The sequence below is a fragment of the Schistocerca americana genome, chromosome 3, assembly GCF_021461395.2.
Source record: "Schistocerca americana isolate TAMUIC-IGC-003095 chromosome 3, iqSchAmer2.1, whole genome shotgun sequence".
Taxonomy (NCBI): Eukaryota; Metazoa; Arthropoda; class Insecta; order Orthoptera; family Acrididae; genus Schistocerca; species Schistocerca americana.
In genome coordinates this window covers 886,748,036-886,772,234 of record NC_060121.1, presented here as the reverse complement: position 1 = coordinate 886,772,234, position 24,199 = coordinate 886,748,036, and the positions used below count along the sequence as shown (strand labels likewise).

The 24,199-nt window shown below is 40.2% G+C and overlaps 1 protein-coding gene across 1 annotated transcript in view; it reads right to left on the bottom strand.

Moving 5' to 3' along the window:
- Positions 1-6,062: 6,062 nt before the first annotated feature.
- LOC124606468 (juvenile hormone acid O-methyltransferase-like) overlaps positions 6,063-24,199 on the bottom strand; it is a 69,715-nt gene continuing 51,578 nt past the window's right edge. The window contains exon 4 of the mRNA XM_047138450.1: positions 6,063-6,256. Coding sequence (XP_046994406.1) covers positions 6,063-6,256 — 194 coding nt within the window. The remainder of the gene's footprint in view (positions 6,257-24,199) is intronic.

Here is a 24,199-nt window from a genome sequence, read left to right as displayed (position 1 = left end):
ATGTGACAGAAGAATTTCTAATTGGAAGTTGATCTTTTTAAGATCCATGTACAAGATTCTAGGACAATATTCAAAGTGGCAAAAAAAGTAATTGGGACAAAGTAAATAATGGAAAATTATTGTCAGGAGAAAGCAAAATGGCTCAACATTATTCATGGCAAAGGAACTTCAGGTCTTGTGGAGCTTAATAATAATAATAATAATAATAATAATAACAGACTCCGTGGAGGCCCGGGAAAAGAATAGGCCAACGGTATGTTCTGCCAGTCTTAAAAGGCGATGAAAAGAACAAACCACTAATACGGCTAACCCCCATTTTAGTGTGATTAGTTGGTTCAGGGCAGCACTAATGAAGCCTCGGACAAAAGCTGTCATGGTCGGGGATGACACTTGAACCATATGCCCATCCACAATGGTAACGACACTTCTAGCCACATGGGAAAGATTTAAATCCCAATAGAGGTGTTTTGCAGGATATGCTTCCTGCAACCACTCTAGAAGGAAAATAAAGACAGAGGATGAGATGGTCTGATAAAGTTAACTGACACCTCATGTTCTGTTATTACCAAGCAACAAACTTAGGGACCAACACAACTGGATACAGATCACAAGTATACACAACATTTATTACCAGATACCCAGAATTAAAATTTTTTAACAGAACAACGACTAGCTGATCAGATCTGTGTAATAATAATAAATAACAGAATACCCCAGTCAGAATTAGAAAACATCAAACAACAAGTACAACAAATACTGGAACAAAATAATGTGCAATCAGAAGAAGAAGAAAATACAGTAATGGACTCAAACATCCCAGAGCAAACAAACAAAGAACAACATGCATCAATTAAACAATCAGAGGAAAACGAAGTCTTAAGACAGCCACCAGAACAAGCACAAATAGAACACGAAGTGACACACATGTTAGATATAGAAAAAAAATTTCAGCTGACATATATAGAATAGATAGACACAAATACAGACATTAGACCATTCTTGCATAGTCCACCAAATAACCCACAAGTCGAAACAACAATAACAACTATCAACACAATCATGCACAATAAAATAAATGAAAATACAACTATGGAAGAGTTACAACTACTGGTTTATATAGGAGCACTCATTACACTAAATATACACACTAGGCAGAGATCAGAACCAACCAACACACAGAAGAAACCCACAAAACCAGCATGGCAACACAGGCTACAGATCAGAATAGAAAAACCGAGAAAAGACATCGGACAGCTAACAAAATTTGTAATAAATGGAGTATCAGACAAAAAACGAAAAAGGTTAGGTAAAATCTCACAACAAGAAGCGATAGAGCAATTAGAGGAAAAGAAGCAGAAATTACAAGCATTGGCCAAACGACTTAGAAGATACAAAGAAAGTGAAAATAGAAGGAAACAAAACCAAACATTAGACACAAACCAAAAGAAATTTTACCAGACAATAGATAACACACACTTTAAAATAGACAATCCACCAAACACAACAGACATTGAACACTTCTGGAGCAACATATGGTCAAACCCGGTACAACATAACAGACATGCACGGCGGATTCAAGCAGAAACAGACACATTCAAGAAGGTACCACAAATGCCTGGAGTGATAATTTTACAACATGACGTCACCCGAGCAATTAATTCTACGTACAATTGGAAAGTGCGTGGAAAAGATAAAATAGCAAATTTTTGGCTAAAGAAGTTCACCTCAACACATTCACATCTAACTAAATTATTTAACAGTTACATTGCAGACCCATACACATTCCCTGATACACTTACACATGGAATAACTTATCTGAAACCTAAAGATCAAGCAGACACAGCAAACCCAGCTAAATATCGCCCCATAACCTGCCTACCAACAGTATGCAAAATATTAACTTCAGTCATTACACAGAAATTAATGACACATACAACACAGAACAAAATTATAAGTGAAGAAAAAAAAGGCTGCTGCAAAATAGCACGAGGATGTAAAGAGCAACTGATAATAGACGCAGAGGTGACATATCAAGCTAAAACTAAACAAAGGTCACTACACTATGCATACATTGATTACCAAAAAGCTTTTGATAGTGTACTCCACTCATGGTTACTACAAATATTGGAAATATACAATGTAGATTCCCAAACTGATACAGTTCCTAAACATAGTAATGAAAAATTGGAAAACCACACTTAATATCCAAACAAATTCAAATAATATCATATCACAGCCAATACAGATTAAGTGTGGAATATACCAAGGAGACTCATTAAGTCCTTTCTGGTTTTGCTTTGCTCTGAACCAACATGCTAAATAATACAAATTATAGATATAATATTACTGGAGCATACCAACACAAAATCACACATTTGCTATACATGGATGTTCTAAAACTACTGGCAGCAACAAATTAACAACTCAACCAATTACTAAAGATAACAGAAGTATTCAGCAATGATATAAATATGGCTTTTGGAACAGACAAATGTAAGAAAAATAGCATAGTCAAGGGAAAAACACACTAAACAAGAAGATTACATATTGGATAACCACAGCGACTGCAAAGAAGCGATGGAAAAAACGGATGCCTATAAATATCTAGGATACAGACAAAAAATAGGAATAGATAATACGAATATTGAAGAAGAACTAAAAGAAAAATATAGACAAAGACTAACAAAAAGAATGAAAACAGAATTGACAGCAAGAAACAAGACAAAAGCTATAAATACTTATGCTATACCAATATTGACCTACTCATTTGGAGTAGTGAAATGGAGTAACACAGACCTAGAAGCACTCAACACACTTACACGATCACAATGCCACAAATATAGAATACATCACATACATTCAGCAACAGAAAGATTCACATTAAGCAGAAAGAAAGGAGGAAGGGGATTTATCGACATAAAAAACCTACATTATGGACAGGTAGAGAATTTAAGAGAATTCTTCCTAGAACGAGCAGAAACTAGCAAAATACACAAAGCAATCACTCATATAAATACATCAGCTACACCATTGCAATTTCATAACCACTTCTACAACCCTTTAGATCACATAACATCAACAGAAACAAAGAAAGTAAATTGGAAAAAGAAAACACTACATGGCAAGCGTCCGTATCATCTAACACAGCCAAACATCGATCAAGACGCATCCAACACATGGCTAAGAAAAGGCAATATATACAGTGAGACGGAAGGATTCATGATTGCAATACAGGATCAAACAATAAACAACAGATATTCAGCAAGCACATTATCAAAGATCCCAATACCACAACAGATTAATGCAGACTTTGCAAACAACAAATAGAAACAGTAGATCACATCACAAGCGGATGTACAATACTAGCAAATACAGAATACCGCAGAAGACATGACAATGTAGCAAAAATAATACATCAACAACTTTCCATACAACATAAACTAATAAAACAACACGTTCCCACATACAAGTATGCACCACAAAATGTACTGGAGAATGACGAATACAAATTATACTGGAACAGAACCATTATAACAGATAATACAACACCACATAACAAACCTGACATCATACTCACCAATAAAAAGAAGAAATTAACACAACTAGTCAAAATATCCATACCCAATACAACAAATATACAGAAGAAAACAGGAGAAAAAATTGAAAAATACATCCAACTGGCTGAGGAAGTCAAGGACATGCGGCATCAAGATAAAGTTGACATTATACCAATTATACTATCAACTACAGGACTCATACCACACAATATCCACCAGCACATCAATGCAATACAGCTACACCGAAACGTATATATACAACTACAGAAATCTTGTATTATTGATACACATTCAATTACCAGAAAGTTCCTAAATGCAATGTAACATATACTGTACAGTTAAAAGGAAGTCATGCTTGATCAAGGTCCGCCTCACTATCCATTTTTGACCAGACATAACGTCTGAGAAAGGAAAAAAATCATAATAGTAATAACAGTAATGAATATCTATGATCTGTGTTATATATTTAGTGTAGTGTGGTCACATTTGTGTCCTAATTTATTTAAATATTTGCTGTGATGCAACAGAGACAACCATTATATTATTCTGTTTTAATGTGTCCATTACTTCTGTATAACGTGCCTAGTGAATAGACCATTGTAATTTGCTAATGAGACAAGAAATTGTGCTAATAGGTTTTAAGGAGTTACATTTCAACATCATTTCCAAATATTAAAAACTCATTTATTAAGTCTGCTGTGAATATACAATATAAGAAATAAAATACATTACTGTCTTCATTGTTGAAGTTGAAGTCAAAACTGCATTGTGGCTACTAAATCCAGTAGGCTTACAAAAGTGAGAAAATAACAACTCATAATGATGTTGGGCTCCTAAGATCTTTGCTGATAAACAAGAATCTGGTGTCCTCAGCCAAAGATGAAGGTTGTCCTATAAGACTCATAGAGATTACTTGAATTTAAAGTTTATGTAATTTCAGTACATGCTAGGGATAGCGTGTATAGGAGACAAATAGGGTGTAGCAAAATTAATTTCTGTTTTCAAGAATGGAAAGAGACATGATCCCAATACTGATAAAAGTATTAACGTAGTTTTTCAAATACTGATTGCAACATGCATTGAAAAAATTACTGAAGAACAAACAAGTTTCTGGAAAGGAGAATTCATAGTGAGAATATTTTTACTGTTGAATTCAGCTCTACTTCTGGCTAATCAACATTTGCTTGACGTGTTTGTAGCGACTAAGTGAATGACGCTTCAACCAATTCTTTGTAACGTTATTAGAAGCGCCCGTCAGACATCCCTCTTAAACGTAGACAGAACAGAAATGCCATAATTCTAACTCTAATTCTTGTCATAAAAAGGAGTTGATTACAGCCTACAACTCGGTATTACGTAACAGAAAGTTGGAAAGGAGCATATACTACCAACAAGTTCACAAAAACAGAAAATAAACAGAATGCATAGAAAACATATAAAGGCATAAAGAACACAGCATTCCTGGCGGCTGGGCGTAGAACTGCTCAGAGAGCTGCGATTTGCTGGTTAAGAACACTGTACCATGTCATACACTACACATCACTGAACTTTGCGTTGGTGCATGGGAGCTAATGAGCGGGTCACAGCACTATAATAAAACAGATAATTTAAAGAAAAGAGATTTTAACTTGGAGAAATACCCAGAACATCAACAGACATGTATGTTCCTTTGGGAATCAAATTAGGAAGCAATGATACACGAATAATTAATGCTGAAGGCCAAGTAATCATTCAAGAATGTGAAGACAAACTAAAGAGGGCCCAATGTAAGCTACATGCCTTAGCCCTACATATAATTAAAAGATTTGAACAACTGAAATTAAGGTTATGGTCTTTGTAGGAAGAAAATCAATGAGATCAAAAACCTGCATCAGTAGGCAGAACATTGGAACATACCTATGATTTCCAGTACTTTGGCTGTGACATAATCTATGAAGAGAAAAATTCAAACATACACCTGTCAGCTAATATGAGGAACAATTGCAAGAATACTCAAGGGGAAAGCAAAGAACGAGACACATGTGAAATCTTTTAAAGTAACAGTAGTTTGCAACCTGTATGGAGCAAAATGTTGTGCTCCAAGAAAAAAAGATTTCTTGCAATTGGGAATATCACAAATGACATTCCTCAGATCTGGAGTTGGTTGTAGCACAGAAGGTAAACTATTTACTTATGGGCAGAATTAGATGTCGAATCTACAATAGGGAAAGTTGCACAGCACAAAAACGATGGAAGCGATGTGTTTTGGGTTTGTCGGAGAGTAGGCTTCCAACGAGTTGTATACCATACAGCTTTCGGAAGACGATCAGTGGGTAGGATGCAGATGTATTAGTAATACCAGAACCTAAATCTAAAAAGTTTAAATGCAAGTTTAGTATACTGTGAAAGACACAGATTACCCAAATACCAGTACGTGTAAATACCCTTGACACACTTGTGCTATACAGGGTACAGAACAGTAAAATGTTCTCTACCCGAGCCCACCTAGGCACTTTGGTGCCTTTGCTAGTCAGTTTTCACGGCGTGCGCTACCAATACGCTGAAGTTCCAACGATGCAGGTCTGCTCCACCGGTACCGACCCCACGTTCGACGCTGAGGGTCCCGTTGGCGTAGCAAGCACTAACCATCTCCTGGAGGTAGGTCTCTCGCACTGCTGCAGGCATTCTCACCGTGAACGGAATCACCGCCTTCAAGGAGTCTGTCAACATAAAGAGCATACAGTCATAACACCGAGAACCTCTGTGGCCAAGGCAAATAAGTCGTGCTCAGATGCATATGGGCTAGTATACAGGGCGACTTTCTAACTTGTGCAGAAAATTATATATCATAATGTGACTGTAGGCTTTCTCAGCCTAATAATTGTTGGTAGTCTCGTAAAGTTTTCTGCCGGACCATATATATATATATATATATATATATATATATATATATATATATATATATATATATATATATACTGGCCATTAAAATTGCTACACCAAGAAGAAATGCAGATGATAGACGAGTATTCATTGGACAAATATATTATACTAGAACTGACATGTGATTACATTTTCACGCAATTTGGGTGCATAGATCCTGACAAATCAATACCTAGAACAACCACCTCTGGCCGCAATAACTGTCTTGATACGCCTGGGCATTGAGTCAAACAGAGCTTGGATGTCGTGTACAGGTACAGCTGCCCATGCAGCTTCAACACGATACCACAGTTCATCAAGAGTAGTGACTGGCGTATTGTGACGAGCCAGTTGCTCGCCCACCATTGACTAGACGTTTTCAATTGGTGAGAGATCTGGAGAATGTGCTGGCCAGGACAGCAGTCGAACATTTTCAATATCCAGAAAGGCCCGTACAGGACGTACAACATGCGGTCGTGCATTCTCCTGCTGAAATGTAGGGTTTCGCAGGGATCGAATGAAGGGTAGAGCCGCGGGTCGTAACACATCTGAAATGTAACGTCCACTGTTCAAAGTGCCGTGAATGCGAACAAGAGGTAACCGAGACGTGTAACGAATGGCAACCCATACCATCACAACAGGTGATACGCCAGTATGGCGATGACGAATACACGCTTCCAATGTGCGTTCACCGCGATGTCGCCAAACACGGATGCGAACATCATGATGCTGTAAACAGAACCTGGATTCATCCGAAAAAATGGCGTTTTGCCATTCGTGCACCCAGGTTCGTCGTTGAGTACACCATCGCAGACGCTCCTGTCTGTGGTGCAGCGTCAAGGGTAATCGCAGCCATGGGCTCCGAGCTGATAGTCCATGATGCTGCAAACGTCGTCGAACTGTTCGTGCAGATGGTGGTTGTTTGCAAACGTCCCTATCTGTTGACTCAGGGATCGAGACGTGGCTGCACGATCCGTTGCAGCAACGCGGATAAGATGCCTGTCATCTCGACTGCTAGTGATACGAGGCCGTTGGGATCCAGCACGGCGTTCTGTATTACCCTCCTGAACCCACCGATTCCATATTCTACTAACAGTCATTGGATCTCGACCAACGCGAGCAGAAATGTCGCAATACGATAAACCACAATCGCGATAGGCTACAATCCGACCTTTATCAAAGTCGGAAACGTGATGGTACGCATTTCTCCTCCTTACACGAGGCATCACAACAACGTTTCACCAGGCAACGCCGGTCAACTGCTGTTTGTGCATGAGAAATCGGTTGGAAACTTTCCTCATGTTAGCACGTTGTAGGTGTCGCCAACTAAATTACAGGCCCATATCATTAACGTCGATAAGCAGCAGGATTCCGGAACATACATTGTGTTCGAACATTATGAATTACCTCGAAGAAGATGGTCTATTGACACACAGTCAACACGGATTCAGAAAACATCGTCCTTGTGAAAAACAACAAGCTCTTTACTCGCACGAAATGTTGGGTACTACTGACAAGGGATTTTAAATGGATTCCGTATTTCCGGTTTGCGAAAGAATTTTGACACTGTACCACACAAGCGGCTTGTAGTGAAATTACGTGCTTATGGAATATCGTCTCAGTTATGTGACTGGATTCGTGATTTCCTATCAGACAGGTCGCAGTTGGTAGCAACTGACGGAAAGCCATCGAGTAAAACAGAAGTGATTTCTGGCGTTCCACAAGGTAGTGTTATAGGCCGTTTGATGTTCCTTATCTATATAAACGATTTGGAAGACAATCTGAGCAGCCGTCTTAGGCTGTTTGCAGATGACGCTGTCGTTTATCGACTAGTAAAGTCATCAGAAGAGCAAAATAAATTGCAAAACGATTTAAAACAGATATCTGTATGGTGCGAAAATTGGCAATTGACTCTAAATAACGGAAAGTGTGAGGCCATCCACATGGGTGCTAAAAGGAACCCGTTAAACTAAATCTAAAGGAAATAAATTTAACCAAATATCTCGGAACTACAATTACAAAGAACTTAAATTGGAAGGAAGACGTAGGCAATGTTGACCAAAGACTGCGTTTTATTGGCAGGACACTTAGAAAATGTGACAGATCTATTAAAGAGGCTGTCTACATTACGCTTGTTCATTCCTTTTTTAGAACACTGCTTCGCGGTGTGGGGTTCTTACTAGACAGGACTGATGGAGTATATCATTAAAGTTCAAAGAAGGGCAACACGTTTTGTATTATCGCGAAATAGGGGAGAAAGTGTCACTGATATGATACAGGGTTTGTACATCTGCATTATCGTGATTACTCTGCTACTCACAGTAAAGTGCCTGGCAGAAGGTTTAATGAACCACATTCAAGCTGTCTCTCTGGCGTTCCACTCTCGAACGGCGCGTGTGAAAAACGAGCATTTAAATTTTTCTGTGCGAGCCCCGATTTCTCTTATTTTATCGTGCTTATTATTTCTCCCTTCGTAGGTGGGTGCCAACAGAATGTTTTCGTAATCGGAGGAGAAAACTGGTGACTGTAATTTCATGAGAAGATCCTATCCCAAAGAAAAACGTCTTTGTTTTAATGATTACCACTCAAGTTCACGTATCATGTCTGTGGCACTATCTCCCACATTTCGCGATAATAGAAAACGAGGACATCATTAAAACAAAGGCGTTTTTCATTGAGGAGGAATCTTCTCACCAAATTTCAGTCACCAACCAACATTTTGGTGACGCTGACCTATATAGGGAGAAACGATCACCATTATAAAATAGGAGAAATCAGTGCTCGCACTGAAGGATATAGATGTTTGTTACTTCCGCGCGCTATACGAGATAGGAATAATAGAGAACTGTGAAGGTGGTTCGATGAACCCTTTGCCAGGCACTTAAATGTGATTTGTAGAGAATCCATGTAGATGCAGATGTAGATATAGATATAGTCTGCACAGTCTATGGTGTGAAAGTTGTTACTGTTTGACGGCTGGGCGCCGCTAGCGCTCCAGGCGATGAGAAAACAGTCATATGCGCCGTAATGATAATGTTTGTTTATAATTATTTTCTACTTTATTAACGAATTAGTTCTCATATTTATGTGTTCCACGCGTTAGTAAATTACGAAGAGACATGGATTATCACGAAATACATTTAAAAACAGCCTAACCACACTGATTCTTGCTGAAAGCAAGAGAATATAAACATGTATTTCTTGCACGAGGAGCATATATTTCTGTTGTTGTCTGTTGTTATTAACATTGACACTTAAATTTTTTTATGGAGTCTAATAATTCGCGCTTTATTACATTTTACTTGACCTTCTAATGCACCAGTATTTTCGCACATGATATTACCTCTGCTTCAAAAGCGAATGTGTTGAAGATTCTTGCTGTTTGTAGTCAGATCAGCAACAATTGTGGAATTGATTTCTTATGTGCTGGGAAACAGTTTTATTCCCTTTGGCAATTTATTATCTCGTCTACGTGATATTTCCTTAAGATACATCTGTGAAGGCTTGTTTGGTACGTTAAATAATGTAGGTCTTACACTCCATATAGGTTTCTCACTTTCCACATTCACTATTTTGGCTGAAAGGGCAGCGAACAAAACTTCGCTTTGTTGGGTAGACATTCGGCACGTTTCTGCAAAAGGTTGGGTCCTCTTGTAATTAATTACTAGAAAGTTTATCTTATTAAAGGAAAACAGCATTATTCAGCAAACGTCTGTACGTTGCAAGAGAATCCCAAGTAAGCTGTCATCTAAAGTGTCGTTTTATATCTCCCTGGATCCTGAGGAAACTAAATAATGACAAATGTGGTTTCATTTTTTACTTATTTTAGTTTTTCATGGCATTACACACACTGCCTGTTGTAAATACAACGTTACAATTCAGTTTAAATGTTAGTGTTCGCACTCACCCGATATCCTATTCGTAATTGTCATTTTCCGTCATTTTGGGGCACTACTATCGCTGCGTGTAGCAAAGAAGACAGGGAGTACTGGACTGTTGTGGTTTATAAGAACGAAATTAAGAATAATTATTTTGAGTATCCGTCAACCTAGTATGTGACCTTGTTATTTACTTGCTTTCGTTTTTTCGTAAGCAAGTTCTAAAGTAAAGAAATACCTAAAGGAAAAGGCATTGAAAGGTGTGTGGGAAATGCCATCAATTACGTCACAGTCACAAGCTGACATTCCAGACTCATAGATCTATAGATCGTTTACGAATACAAGTGCATTGATTTGTTGCATTTCCCGCAGCTGGTATGAATTTAGAGGAATTCCTTAAGATCGTGGGTACTTGTTGGGAATGTTAGCAGTGGCAGAATCGGATCCGCAGTTCGATCGTCCAAATTTCGTGAGTCCAACCACCACGTTGTAAATTTTCATTTCAGTTACTCTGTATGATCATTTTCCAATATAGCTTTAAGTTTATTTTCTTCCTGTCCTTTCTTGGAACAATTTAAAAAGACTGTTCGGTTTAATGTCAGTCGGACTAAAGTCAATACAAAGATATCTTTTTCAGTTACTTGTTTCAACAAATATACCTTTTGTTATGAGGGTAGTCAAGTGTTTTATAATAAACGCAGTGTGAGTCCGGAGGAAAGGTACATGCTTCGAGGGGTGATGGTATAGGATTAGTGATTGTGAACAAAGAACTTCATATGGACATGTGCCCTATTCCGAATGGTTTTCGAGATAGAACACATTTTATATCACTTTTTTACGTTTTCCTTGAATAACTCTAAAATCACACCCTCCAGTGAAAACTATATTAAATTTCTAACAAAAAAGGTCCTATTCATTTTTTTCTCTAGAATTAATGATTTGTGCAAAGAGAGCTCGAGAATGTTGAAAAACTCGCTCGACGCGCAAATTCTGTAGCTTACATAGTTTTTATAGGCCAATTTGAGGTAGTTTCCCGACTCACGTTTCAAACTGTTCGTCTCAACTTGCTCTACACTACTGTGGCTCATTGTAAACAGTGACAATGCTTGATAGTACAGAAAATAAATAACAATGAATGTTAAGTGAGTTCTATCTCGGAAACCATTCGGAGTAGGGCTTAATTAAGTTCATATGAAGCTTTTATTCAGTATCACTAATACTATCACCCCTCAAAGCATGAACCTTTCCTCCTGACTCACCCTGTATATTTCAGACTATCTTTTCTTTGCTTAATTCATAATCCTATTTCTGTGTTATTGTGTCTATCAACTGAGACACGTTAAAAGTTGTTGTTTAATGTGAGACCAGATCATTACACATCAGTAATATGTACTCAAAATTGCGCCATTGTTAAGGAACATCGCAGAATTATCACATTCAGCCGCGATCTCTTTTTTGTTACCCATTGCGCCAGGAAGTTTATCATTGAGTTCGGCGAGATCTTGTGAAAGCGAAAGCGAATCGTAATTCTTTATATTGTAAGGTGTCAGGCAAATCCAACACCTTCCATGAAAACCCTGACATGATAAGCAAATCCAGTAGTATGTCACATAGCTCCGAATAAATCGTGACATTAAATTAACCAAAGTAATACGAGTAACGAGTGAGCAAATGGAATACCACAGACTAACACAAGAATGCCTAAATGCATGTCATACCTTCCCACCGTGAGACAGACGCAGTTCCGAGGGGAGAAAGGAGAACAGAAGCCGAGAGCAGAACTGTGTTAAGCTAGAAGGCCCTACAGTAAGGGACGGACACCCACGTTGCCAGCTAACCACCAGGACCACCCCCCAGCCCATGTTAAAAGCTAGAGCCCTCCAGAAGAACAGTATAGATCTTATGATAACACTAAAAGGGCCACACCAGCCACAAGTTTTAGCGTGAGACTTTTTCGCGTCTCTGTTACACTGCAAACCTAAAAAACATTGCCCCACCACGAAAAGTAACCGCTAGGACCACCCCCCCCCCCCCCAGCCCATTTTAAAAGCAAGAGCCCTCCAGAAGAACAGTATAGATATTACGATAACACTAAAAGGCCCACACCAGCAGCAAGTTTTAGCGTGAGACTTTCTCGCGTCTCTGTTACGTTGCAAACCTAAAAAACATTGCCCCACCACGAAAAGTAAGCGCCAGGACTATCCCCCAGCCCATGTTAAAAGACAGAGCCCTCCAGAAGAACAGTATAGATCTTACGATAACACTAAATGGGGCCACACCAGCTGCAAGTTTTAGTGTGAGACTTTTTCGCGTCTCTGTTACGTTGCAAACTTTAAAAACATTGCCCCACCACGAAAGGTATAACGTTTCTCATTGGATAGACAGAATTTTTGTAGGCGGAGCTTAAGGTTAACATTGAGACCCTGATTGGTCAGATGAAAACACAGCCAGACAGTTTTTTTTTTTAAAAACCAACTTCGGTAAATTGTAGTAAGGAGAAGTTAGGAAAGAGTTACTTCCGAGACGGCGAGATGCGTGGAGCTGTGCCGGCCGCCACCCCATGACGAACACCGACAAGGTAATGAACGCACGCGATGCCGCATTTTTGAGTGCATAAGGCTTCACTCAGAACTGCAGAAGTCTCATCTGTTACATCCCCTTTTTACGTAATACTAGTGTCGATCGTCAATTAAATCTCATGGTATTCACATTTGCTACGTACGTTAAAATCTGAAACGCGATGATTTCTCTGTTATATAATTATTGAGAAGCCACATCAGCCACTGTAATTTACGACAAATTAGATAAGTAATTAAAGATAATTGAGGGTCACTGTAGACCATTTTGATAGTTTTCTCTTTTGTGAAACTTAATTTAAACCTAGATTATAGATGTGATATGGCATAGGTCATCCTTCGATCCATTGTAGAACTTGGAGACCCATTCAGGGAATATTTGTTCACATTTTTGTTGAACGCAGTTGGTTTTTATCATCCTGTATTAAAACATTTCCTTTTATCAATAGTGCAATTTATAAACAATGTTTTGTGAGTAGAATAAAATTTCCAGTGGTAAACTTAACTGCTTTTTCGACGTTATTTTACCAGCTAACTAAAAATAGGAAAGCCTTGAACCCCTTCCACTAGATTTAGTTAGTATTAAGATTCTTTTACAGGGAGTGCAGTGGAGCTGACGCTGAAATCATTAAGTATTTGGTTATATCATCGCTAGTCTCACTGAACTCTTCTGAACTCTACATGTCATGTGTGGTCTGGCGTCTCCTTACCAGCAACAGGTCCCAGGTTCAAACTTGTCAATTCCCTAAAACACATGCTCAGAGCGTCGTTGCGCGAAAGTGGTAGGGAGACACGACATAGAACAACAGACACCATGCAGAATGTTAGAGAATGGCGACCCTGCCAGGATGGTAAAATACAATGATTGAAGGTCGACCACATGCCTAACTAGGTCAGAATAATATCTTGTTGAAAAATTTTTGTAACAAAATGTTTTCCTAAAGTTATAAACAGTCGAAAACAGTAGCTGCAGCGGTAGATAGTAAGAAAGTGTTCAATAGACTGTGAGACATTCTAGCAGAGACAATAGCATAATTAAGTTCTCTCTCCAATGCAAGCGCACAATTGGCGGATACATCGTTGACAAGTTGGTTCTGACCCAACAAGTAAGTGAATGGATTGTTAAGTCGTGTGTGCAAAACGTTTATGAAACGCGTGAGATCGTATGAGCGCATGTTGACGCGAAGTGGGGCGCGTGAATTGCTTTTAAAACAGAAAATAAGGGATTCGGAAAGATTAGCTATGGCAGATCGAGACCTTGACCGAATTGAGGTAGAGACCCAACATGAAGATGGATAGACAATAGAGGACAGTACAACAGATGATGCAGTATCGCGAGAAATAGGACAGATAACGCACCATAACGAGGATAATGTACGCCAAGGCACAGAAAACCTAGGTCAGCATACGACAGAGGAGCAGGAAAGTAGAGAGACAGCCGATGAGGATTCTAACTTGCGTCTTGAATAAGTAGAACCCATAGTACAAGTAATCAGAGCTCCCTCACCACAGAGTACAAGAAATTCGAGCAGAAACGTGTCACCGCACAGTTTAATGCAATCGGTTGCAAACCAACACTTGGGCGAAAACACAGAGCGTAGGACGTCGGAAGAAAACGCAATAGGACCCACCAATATGGCAGAATTATTACAATTAATGACGGAACCCATGACAAGACAAAATAAAGAAATTGCGAACCAAATTAAAATTCAGAATGCAGAAACGACGAAACAAATTGCAGAAACCACGAGACAAATGCGTGAGATTAAAGAACAAAACAAAAAAATTTAGTTACACCTAAGTCATATTGAAGGCGAGGCAAAAGAATCTCGAGTAGTGATAGGAAACTTAGTAACAGGTCACAATCAATTGAGAACAGACATTGACAAGGTAGAAGCGTAATGACACTCAGGACGAGATCAAAACATTACGTAACAACAATTCCCAGGAACAAGTCAAGAAACTAGAGAAACAGATAAACGTAATTACTAGACAAGCAGCAGGTACAGCGTGTGAAATTGTTGAAAACAGTGTGTTACACAAACGTATCACAAAAGCAGCGCTGAAAAGATATGATAACCGCATAGTCAAAATAGAAGCGCAAACGAAGCAACAATTTCAGAAATTGCGAACAGAGTTGTTGCATAATTATTAAAGGGCGTAGTGAGTAGGATCTAACAAGCACTGAGTCTGCAACCACATCCGTATTTGTAACAGCACCGGAAAAACAAGCAATTAACGAAGATATTACGCATTTGCGATTCCAATCACAGGCGGAAAGTAACATACGTGAAATCAGACAGCCTGCACAGCAACAAACACGTTTCGAAATTCTAAGACAGTCTGGATCGTGCAATGAAGCAGCAAGGTTAGCCAGACAAGATACCGAACCAATACCTGATAATGGAAAGCCAGGTCGCGAAGAGTAGCATTCAGCTACACGTTCACAACCGATGGAAGAAAATTACTGTGTACCACTCCAACGATACTACGCAAGGGTAGGCGAAAGTTACAGTGGACAATATCAAATGGATCTACCACAACCGGAAAGAACGACGAGAGAAATGATCAGAAACGAAAGTGGCAAAGAATCGCGAATTTCATATGGAACTATGACGAAGTACGACAACGATCATTTCCTCACAGTCAGAAAATTTCAACACTTTCGAGAAGGAAACTTATTACATCCACGAACTTTTATTGATCAATTCCGAGTAGGATTACCAGAACACTGGACGCTAGCACACAAATTAGACTTTATATGTGCACACATGTCAGGAACAGTCGCAGAAACCATGCAGAATGTTGCAGCGACATGCCGATCGTACGAAGATTTCAGAGAGAAGTTTCTCTCACGATATTGGTCCAGCGAAGCACAGAACAGAGTGAAGTACGAATTATTACAGAATCCATATTTTGAAAATTCAGGAGAGAAGAGTCCCGTGAAATTTTTCGAATTAATGGCAAAGAAAAATCAATGTTTATATGTACCATACAGTGACGGAGAGTTGATTAAATTATGCGCGATGAAGTTACCATTGAAATGCCAGCAATCATTAGTAGGTCCCGGAGCAATGACGTCGAAACATTTAAAGGTATTCTAAGGGAACTAGAGTTCATATTTTCGGAAGATGACGCAAGAAAAAGACGAAGCGCACGTGAAAACGAAAGCAAAAGCAGTGGAGTCCACAAGACAGAGTACGAAGAAACAATAATTACGAACAACGTGATAACTTCGCGCCAAGAAACGACAATAGATCTCAAAAAAGAACCGGTTATGGATTTAGAAGAGAATATGGCAATAACTATAATTCACCCAGGAACGGCAACAACTATTACAGAGGGAATAACGACAACCGGAACGGGTATTGGAGTGCCAATAGACCGACAAATTATCAACAAAGAAACGAATATCAACAAGCGGAGCAAGAAAAGAGAATACAGATAGAAGAGGTGGAGGTAAGACCACCAAACCCCGATAAACGTTCGAATTGACAGCTAAGCGCCCATGCCAAAGGGAATGACGCACCGACCCAGGACAATTGCAGCACCTTGAAGAGAGAAGTAAATACTTTATCACAAGAAGAGAAGAAGGAAGAAACAAATCCACAGGGGCCAGATGAAAACGAAGACAGGAAAATAACAATATCGTGTTGGGACGAAATTAATTGGGAGAATACTGACGAGGAACTCTTCTGAACTCTACATGTCATGTGTGGTCTGGCGTCTCCTTACCAGCAACAGGTCCCAGGTTCAAACTAGTCAATTCCCTAAAAAACACGCTCAGAGCGTCGTTGCGTGAAAGTGGTAGGGAGACACGACATAGAACAACAGACACCACGCAGAATGTTAGAATATTGGTCCGTAGAATGGTTTTTACAAACAGGAGTGTCTGTAGCGCAATAACCTGCACCATCAAGAAGAAGGCACTACATTAGCTTTTTTTAGGTTTTCTAACGACACTAGGATAGTTTATATACTATTTTCTTGTAACCTATACATATTTACTGGAGAATGTCATGTTCTTTAAGAACAAAAAATGTGTTAATAAACAGGAGAGGACTTGACCTTTTGCAGAAAGGCGTCGTGGATCCACTCAAAAACGTGAAATTTCCTTCGATACGATTCCAGCCAAATCAGTGAATATGGAATATAGGTAACGTGTATGGAATGCAATACCTATATTATTTAACGTAGCAGACAAGGCACTGTAACTGTAGCTGAAGAAAAAAGCCACAGTCGTGATAATAAAAGAACAAAAGCAATAAAACTGTTTCCCAACGCAGAAGAAACCAATTCCCCAATTTTTGGTGCATTTGAGTCACAAACGGCAAGAATCTTCAACACATTCGCTTTTGAAACAAAATTAATAACATTTACAAAAATATTTATCTATTAGAACGTAGAATGAAGTGTAAGACTGTGCGAAACACTAACTCCCTAAAAAGTTATTGCATGTCAAGGAAAATGCCTGTCATAATGAGAACGGACAACAAAAGAAATATATTCCTGTCATGTGTGAAATACGTTTTTTATATTTTTTTGTTGTCAGTGGAGTAAGCTGCAGTTATACACATATTCGAAAGTATTTCTTCATAATTAAGTTGTTGCTAACATCACTGAGTCAGGGATATTAAGCTGTCTTTACATGTATTTCATGATCATTCATGTCTCTTGATAATTTAATAATGCTTGGAACGCAAAAATTTAATAACTATTTCACTTATTAGCTAGAAAAATAATTAAAAACGAACTTTAATTTTATGGCTGCTTTCTCGCCGCTTGGGGCGCTAGTGTCCCAGTGATGCAAACAGATGACAATCGGACAGAGCCAACAAGTCTGGAGAACAAGCCGCATGGCTGAGTACTTCCCAATCTAACGCCTCGATCGTTTACCTGACCCGTTTTGCTGTGTGTGATGGGTCGTTATCATGGAGCAATATTACTTTGTGTTGCCTTTTTCCAGATTCCGATCGTTTTTCACGAAATGCTCGATCTGAATCGATAGTTTGCTGTTGGTAGGGATAAGTGTTAATGGTTTCACCAAGTTTTAGCAGCTCATAATAGATGACGTCCTTCTGATCCCACCAGACACAGAGCATTGTCTTCTTTCCAAAGTGATTTGGTCTTGCAGTGGATATCGATGGTTTTCGTGGATTCACCCATAATTACCACACTTAGGATCCTCAAAAGATATCCATTTTTGATCACCTGTCGCTATTCGATGGAGAAACGACTTTTTTATGTATCTGGCGAGCAGCATTTCACAAGTGGTCTTTCGATTTGCTTGCTGTCTTTCATTCAGTTCATGCAGAGCCCATTTTCTCACTTTCTGCACCTTTCCCATATCTTTCAATCGAAGAGAAAAGGCTTTCTGCGTCACATTTAATTGTTCCGCGAGTTCCTGTTGAGTTATATCATCTTCATCCAATAAAGACTGCAATTCGTTGTCTTAGAACTTTTTCAGTGGTTTCCCATGCTCGTCGTTTCTCACATCAAAATCACCACTTTAGAATTTTTTGAACCACTCGAAACACTATGTTTTCTCAAGAGCATGTTCGCCGAAAGCTTCGACAAGCATTCGATGGGATTCTGCAGTAGTTTTCTTCAAATGGTAACAGAAAACCAATGCTGTCCGCAAACCGTAGTTCGTAAGCACAAAACCCGACATGTTTACGGGTTTGAAATAGATACCGATGTATGCAACTTGGGTTCCTGTCTGTTGACATTCATCGTCAGCCGTTACAGGAAGCAGATGGCGCTGCAGACGCGGTCTCACGGGCCCTACACTGACGGCTAGCACCATCTGCAGGGGAATTCCGTTTTCATACTTTTACACCTGTTATACATAGAATAATAGCACTCCTGACGATACTCTTGTCTCTCATTAATACTTGCCGTCGAGGACAACATATTGGGTTCCATTACTTAAGGAGTCTTCGAGCCAGTCACATATCAGGGAGCCTATTCGGCATGCTCGTACCTTTGTTAACAGTCTGCTATGGGGCACTATGTCAAACGCTTCTCTGAAATCTACGAATATGCTATCTTCTTGTTGCCCTTCATCTAGGCTTCGCAGTATATCCTGCGAGAAAAGGGCAAACTGAGTTTCTCAATGGAAGACATAAAGTCTGCAAATGAGTCCGCAATCATTTTATTGCACTTTATTTGTAAAGGCCCGTCTTGGTCACATAAATTTTATTATTCACAGTTACCGGTTTCGGCTAGTCCTATCTTTAGATCATAAAATATTCTGATATAGGTATCAATGTCAAAATCTATATATGTAGCTACACAGTAAGTGTTTTTACTATGTGCCTACATATACAGATTTTGACGTTCATACCTACATCAGAATATTTTATGATCTGAAGATGGCAATACCTGACACCGGTAATTATGAGCTGTAAAATTTGTGTGATCAAGACAGACCTTTACAAATAAAGCTGAGTTTCACTCGATTGATGCTTTGACAGACTGTGCTCATTTGTGGACAGGAACTTTTCTGTGTCAAGGGTATTTATTACATTCAGACTGAGAATATGTTCAACAATTCTGCAGCAAAACCATGTTAAGGATAATGGTCAGTAATTTTGCGGGTCTATTCTTTTTACATTCTTCTATACAGGAATCACTTGACTTTTCCCCTGTTGCTTGGGACTTGCAATGAGCGAGAGATTCACGATAAAAACACTGTGCACCGCAGTTAAAATATCACTTTTTGTGTCCCGTTGCGACGCATACGTTCCGTATTTGGCTCAAAAGTGACTGTAGCCTTCTTCTGTGATGGTGGACGAGTCACACGATGGGAAGGTCGTCACATTTCCTCCTACCCACATTTCACCCCTTCTTTTGAGGCCTCCGCGATAGAGATCAGAATAGCGACACCCAGGGTTGAAATCAGGCGGTTTTCTTGTGGGTAGACGAGGAAAACATGTCAGACACACTGCCGCTCAGAATCCATACGAAAAGGCCCTAAGAGGTGGCATAAAGGGCATCAGTCAAACACCCCTTCAAAATGGTTCAAATGGCTCTGAGCACTATGGGACTTAACATCTATGGTCATCAGTCCCCTAGAACTTAGAACTACTTAAACCTAACTAACCTAAGGACATCACACAACACCCAGCCATCACGAGGCAGAGAAAATCCCTGCCCCGCCGGGAATCGAACCCGGGAACCCGGGCGCGGGAAGCGAGAACGCTTAACACCCCTTCATTCAGGGCATTGACTCCCTCAGATATCGCAGTCGAAAACGACTGTTTGCAGTGTGATGAGCAACAGGAGGGCGTTCTTGACAAATTCGACATTGCTGACCACCCCCGCCCCCCCCCCCCCCCCCCCCAAGACGATTCAATCCCAATCTAAGAACATCTTGGGGCTGCAACCCCGTTGAACGTCATCTAACCGCTTTGGAGTGTAGTGCGATTGCAGTTTTTGCTCTGGCATACAGGATGGAACCACTAGGGACCATTCAAAACAATTCGACAAAGTTCGGACGTGATCCGAAGCAGGAAAGGGTGTTTAATCTGTTTCAGCCCTCATATTTCTAGCCCTCCAGCGGCGTGATCACAGTGGGTTCCAATATTGACACATGCGTGAATAAAGCAGCAAAGACTCCCTCAAAGACCTCCCCCCCTCCCTCCAGAACGTCAACACCCTCAGTGGCACCCATACGCCTTTGTTAGTGCTTTAAAAATGTACCTGTCAGAGTCTTCGACAACCATTCAGCAGAGTGGTGCTGCATTGCTGTTCTATCGCCTGAGGGCAGACAACCCTTTCGTCACACCTCAGGTGGTTTTGCCTGCCCCCAGGCGCTAGAACAGCAGTGTAGCACCACTCTGCTGAACGGTTGTCGACCAAGCGAGGTACTCGTATTTGGGAGGACGACAGTTCAAATCTGGGTCCAGCCATCCTGATTTAGGATTTCCATGATTTCCCTAAGTCGCTTCAAGCAAATGGTTCCTTTGAAAGTGCCATTTCGGCCCCTTATCAGTTAGATGCCCCGCACAACAAACAAGCAAGGTGGGCTACTGACCTCCCTTCAAGATGGTTCAAAAGGCTCTGAGCACTATGGGACATAACATCTGAGGTCATAAGTCCCTTAGAACTTAGAACTACTTAAAGCTAACTAACCTAAGGACATCACACACATCCATCCCCGAGGCAGGATTCGAACCTGTGACCGTAGCAGTCGCGCGGTCCCGGACTGAAGCGCCTAGAACCGCTCGTCCGCCGCGGCCGGCTCTCTTCAAGAGCTCAGATTAGAATATCGCCAGTGGATGTAAACCTCAACAGACTTTCCGCATAAACACGGCACTACTTCGTGCAAAGGCATGTGACACAGATCAACCAGTTGGATCTAATGTAAATAAGAGTAGCACTCCGCGGAATCAGTGATGTAAGCACGCCAGCATAGTCAGATCGGCAGCGTGTACATTCAGTCAAAACAGTTCCGACCAATACCTACGCCGGCTCTTGCCCAGTAGACACTCGCCGTAGTGTTCCATGGAAAGTTGTATCTTGTTGGGCGTAACGCCACTTTGTAAATTGTGTAGCGTAGTATTTTGGTTATTATTTCTTTTCATTGTCTTGTACTCTTAGTTGGCTTTTGCCACCACCAGAATTATTGTTTCTTGCTGTTCTAGAGTTTGGAACTTAGTGCTCGCGAAGAAGGCGTTTTAGTTTAATAAAGTGACCTCAAACGTGATCGTTAGTTCCTTCCTGCTGACCGAGGACACTACAGAAAGGAGGGCACAGCTGACTTCCTTCCCCATCCTTCCCTAATCCGAAAGGACCAATTGAGGCGTAGCGCCTTCGCATCGCTCCTGTCACATGTGTCGGACGATATCGTTATAGGCATGAGTCATCGACAGATGTCACCAGCTGACATGGACGTGAGTTACAGAGCTGCACGTAGTTGTACTAATATCGGCGGTAGAGGTCAGCAGTTGACGGACAGTGCTAGCAGTCGTAGTCAAAACAATGTTGTAAAGTTATGTTTGATTAATATTTAATGTATTTGCATAATTATAATTGTTTTATATGTGTAGTAGTTAGCAGTGTGAGTGTTGTATGAGTGACGAAGAACAGAAGTAAATGAAAATTGTTTTGTTTATTCACGAAGTGCCAGTTAAACTATACTGGGGATTTACTAAAATTGAATGTGCAGTCAGTTTATGGTACTAATAAATCGTGTGTAGAACACAAATTAATCGATAATTTCAGTAGGAGTAATTTTATATTTGATACTTTTCTAAATTTATTTATTTAGCAATTGCCATAAAAAGAAATGTTTTACTATGATTGGTCATTGAAGTAAAGCGCGGGTTAGCGCGGGATAATACTGCAACCTGATTTGCTGTTTGTGATATCAGCCAATCAGAAAAATGCAGGCTCGCGCCAATCTATGATGGGAACAAAGCCTTTGGTGTGATCTAGGGGGGGGGGGGGGGGTCGAGGCTGAGGGTTAGAACTAGTAACATCTCATTCAAAGCAGCTCCGACGAAAGTACTGTAAAATCGCGGAAAAATGCTAATTACGAGTTCGCGAAGTAGTACAAAGTGTATTTAAGTGAATGATATAGTGGAAGTCGTGTGGAATTTCGGATGGAATATCAAAATTATTGCTCTTGACTGTTAGTTAAAGCCGCGTGGCGTGTTGTGCGATCTAAGACTGGAACAGATGTTACGTGTAGAGCAGAGTGCACAACATATGAGCGAGCATTTTCATAACTAAACGATCTGGTGAACTCTATTAACTTCAGCAACGGGTGTAAATACCATAAACTGGCTACGTGTGTGATTGTGGTGTGTGTGTGAACTTTACATTGTGTTGCCACTTAGTACGGACATGGCAGTATTAACTGTGATCTTTATCATAAAAATACACCTGAAAATTTACATTGCCAAGTTAAAACTTTTATTTCAGTAGGTAGCCAACAAATCCCGTTTACCGGACAATTCTATGTATGTTCCGACCTACAATAGACAGTAGTGGTCTAGTATTTTCTACTACAGATTTTAGCTAGACAAATGAACATTGCTGGACACTGGCAGGGCGGTAAAAAGTAACATGCCGCACCGCACAATGACCTCGCTGTCTGGTCGCCTCTCCCAGATCAACTAACCAACGAACGGTTGTCGAAGACTGACTGGTAGATTTTCAAAGCGCTCAGCAAAGATACTAGAGTGATACCGAGGTTGTTGCCAAACTCGCGGGTCTTAGACGGACCCTTTGATGATTTATTCACGCATGTGTCAGTGTTGAACCCCTACAAGATCGGGCCAAAGGAGGGTGCGCGCGATATGGGAGGGCCGAAAAATCATAAACATCCGTTGTCGCTGTGTACATGTTCCAATTTCGTCGAATGCTTTCGAACTGTCTCTAGTGGTTACACCCACTACTGTCGCATGCTCAGATCCTGCCTCGGGCATGGATATGTGTGATGTCCTTAGGTTAGTTAGGTTTAAGTAGTTCTGAGTTCTAGGGGACTGATGACCTCAGATGTTAAGCCCCATAGTGCTCAGAGCCATTTGAAGCATTTGTAGATGAAGACTCGTGCAGTGCGGTTTGTGCGATCTGAATCTAAGTAACGAAGTAAATGAATTTTTAAACCCTAAAAATCATCGATGAAATTACACAGATGGCCGATCTGTAGTCGTTGCTGCCGGCGGAACTACTTTCAGAAACCAGCTGCACCAGCAGTACTTAGCGTGGAGCTGAAAATATTACGTAGAACAAAGCGTAGTGAGTGGCGGTAAGAAAGAGCGCGCATTACGTGAAGCAAATGTAGCAAGAAATCCGTCAAATGGGACAAAGTGTCATGAGTTACTGACTACGGATTCGAGAATAAGCAAAACCACATTGTTTCATGCTCGCACAAAGGGAACCTTAAACATAGTGAGTAGACAAATGCTGACATTTCCTATAAAGACGATCTAATATGCAAGTATTTTGGTCACATGCAAGGCAAGTCTCAATCAATGAGTGCAAACTTCAGAAGGTACTCAAAATCCATCAAGTTCGTAATTTTATTGCACTAGCAAAGAAATAGTATGAGCAAGATAATGTTGTTATCAACAGCTGAGAGAGAAAGAGGGACTGATTTGCACAAGGGTTCACGTATGTGAGATCCACAACTGGGTATCTCTATCCACGTGGGCCCATTTTTCCGATCCTAAGACAAAGGAATACTGTGGTCCATTGGAATTTAAATAAACATGCAAGGCTAGAAATTGCTCCAAGTGAAACATAATTAAAAATTAATATATTCTGCAAGAAATGT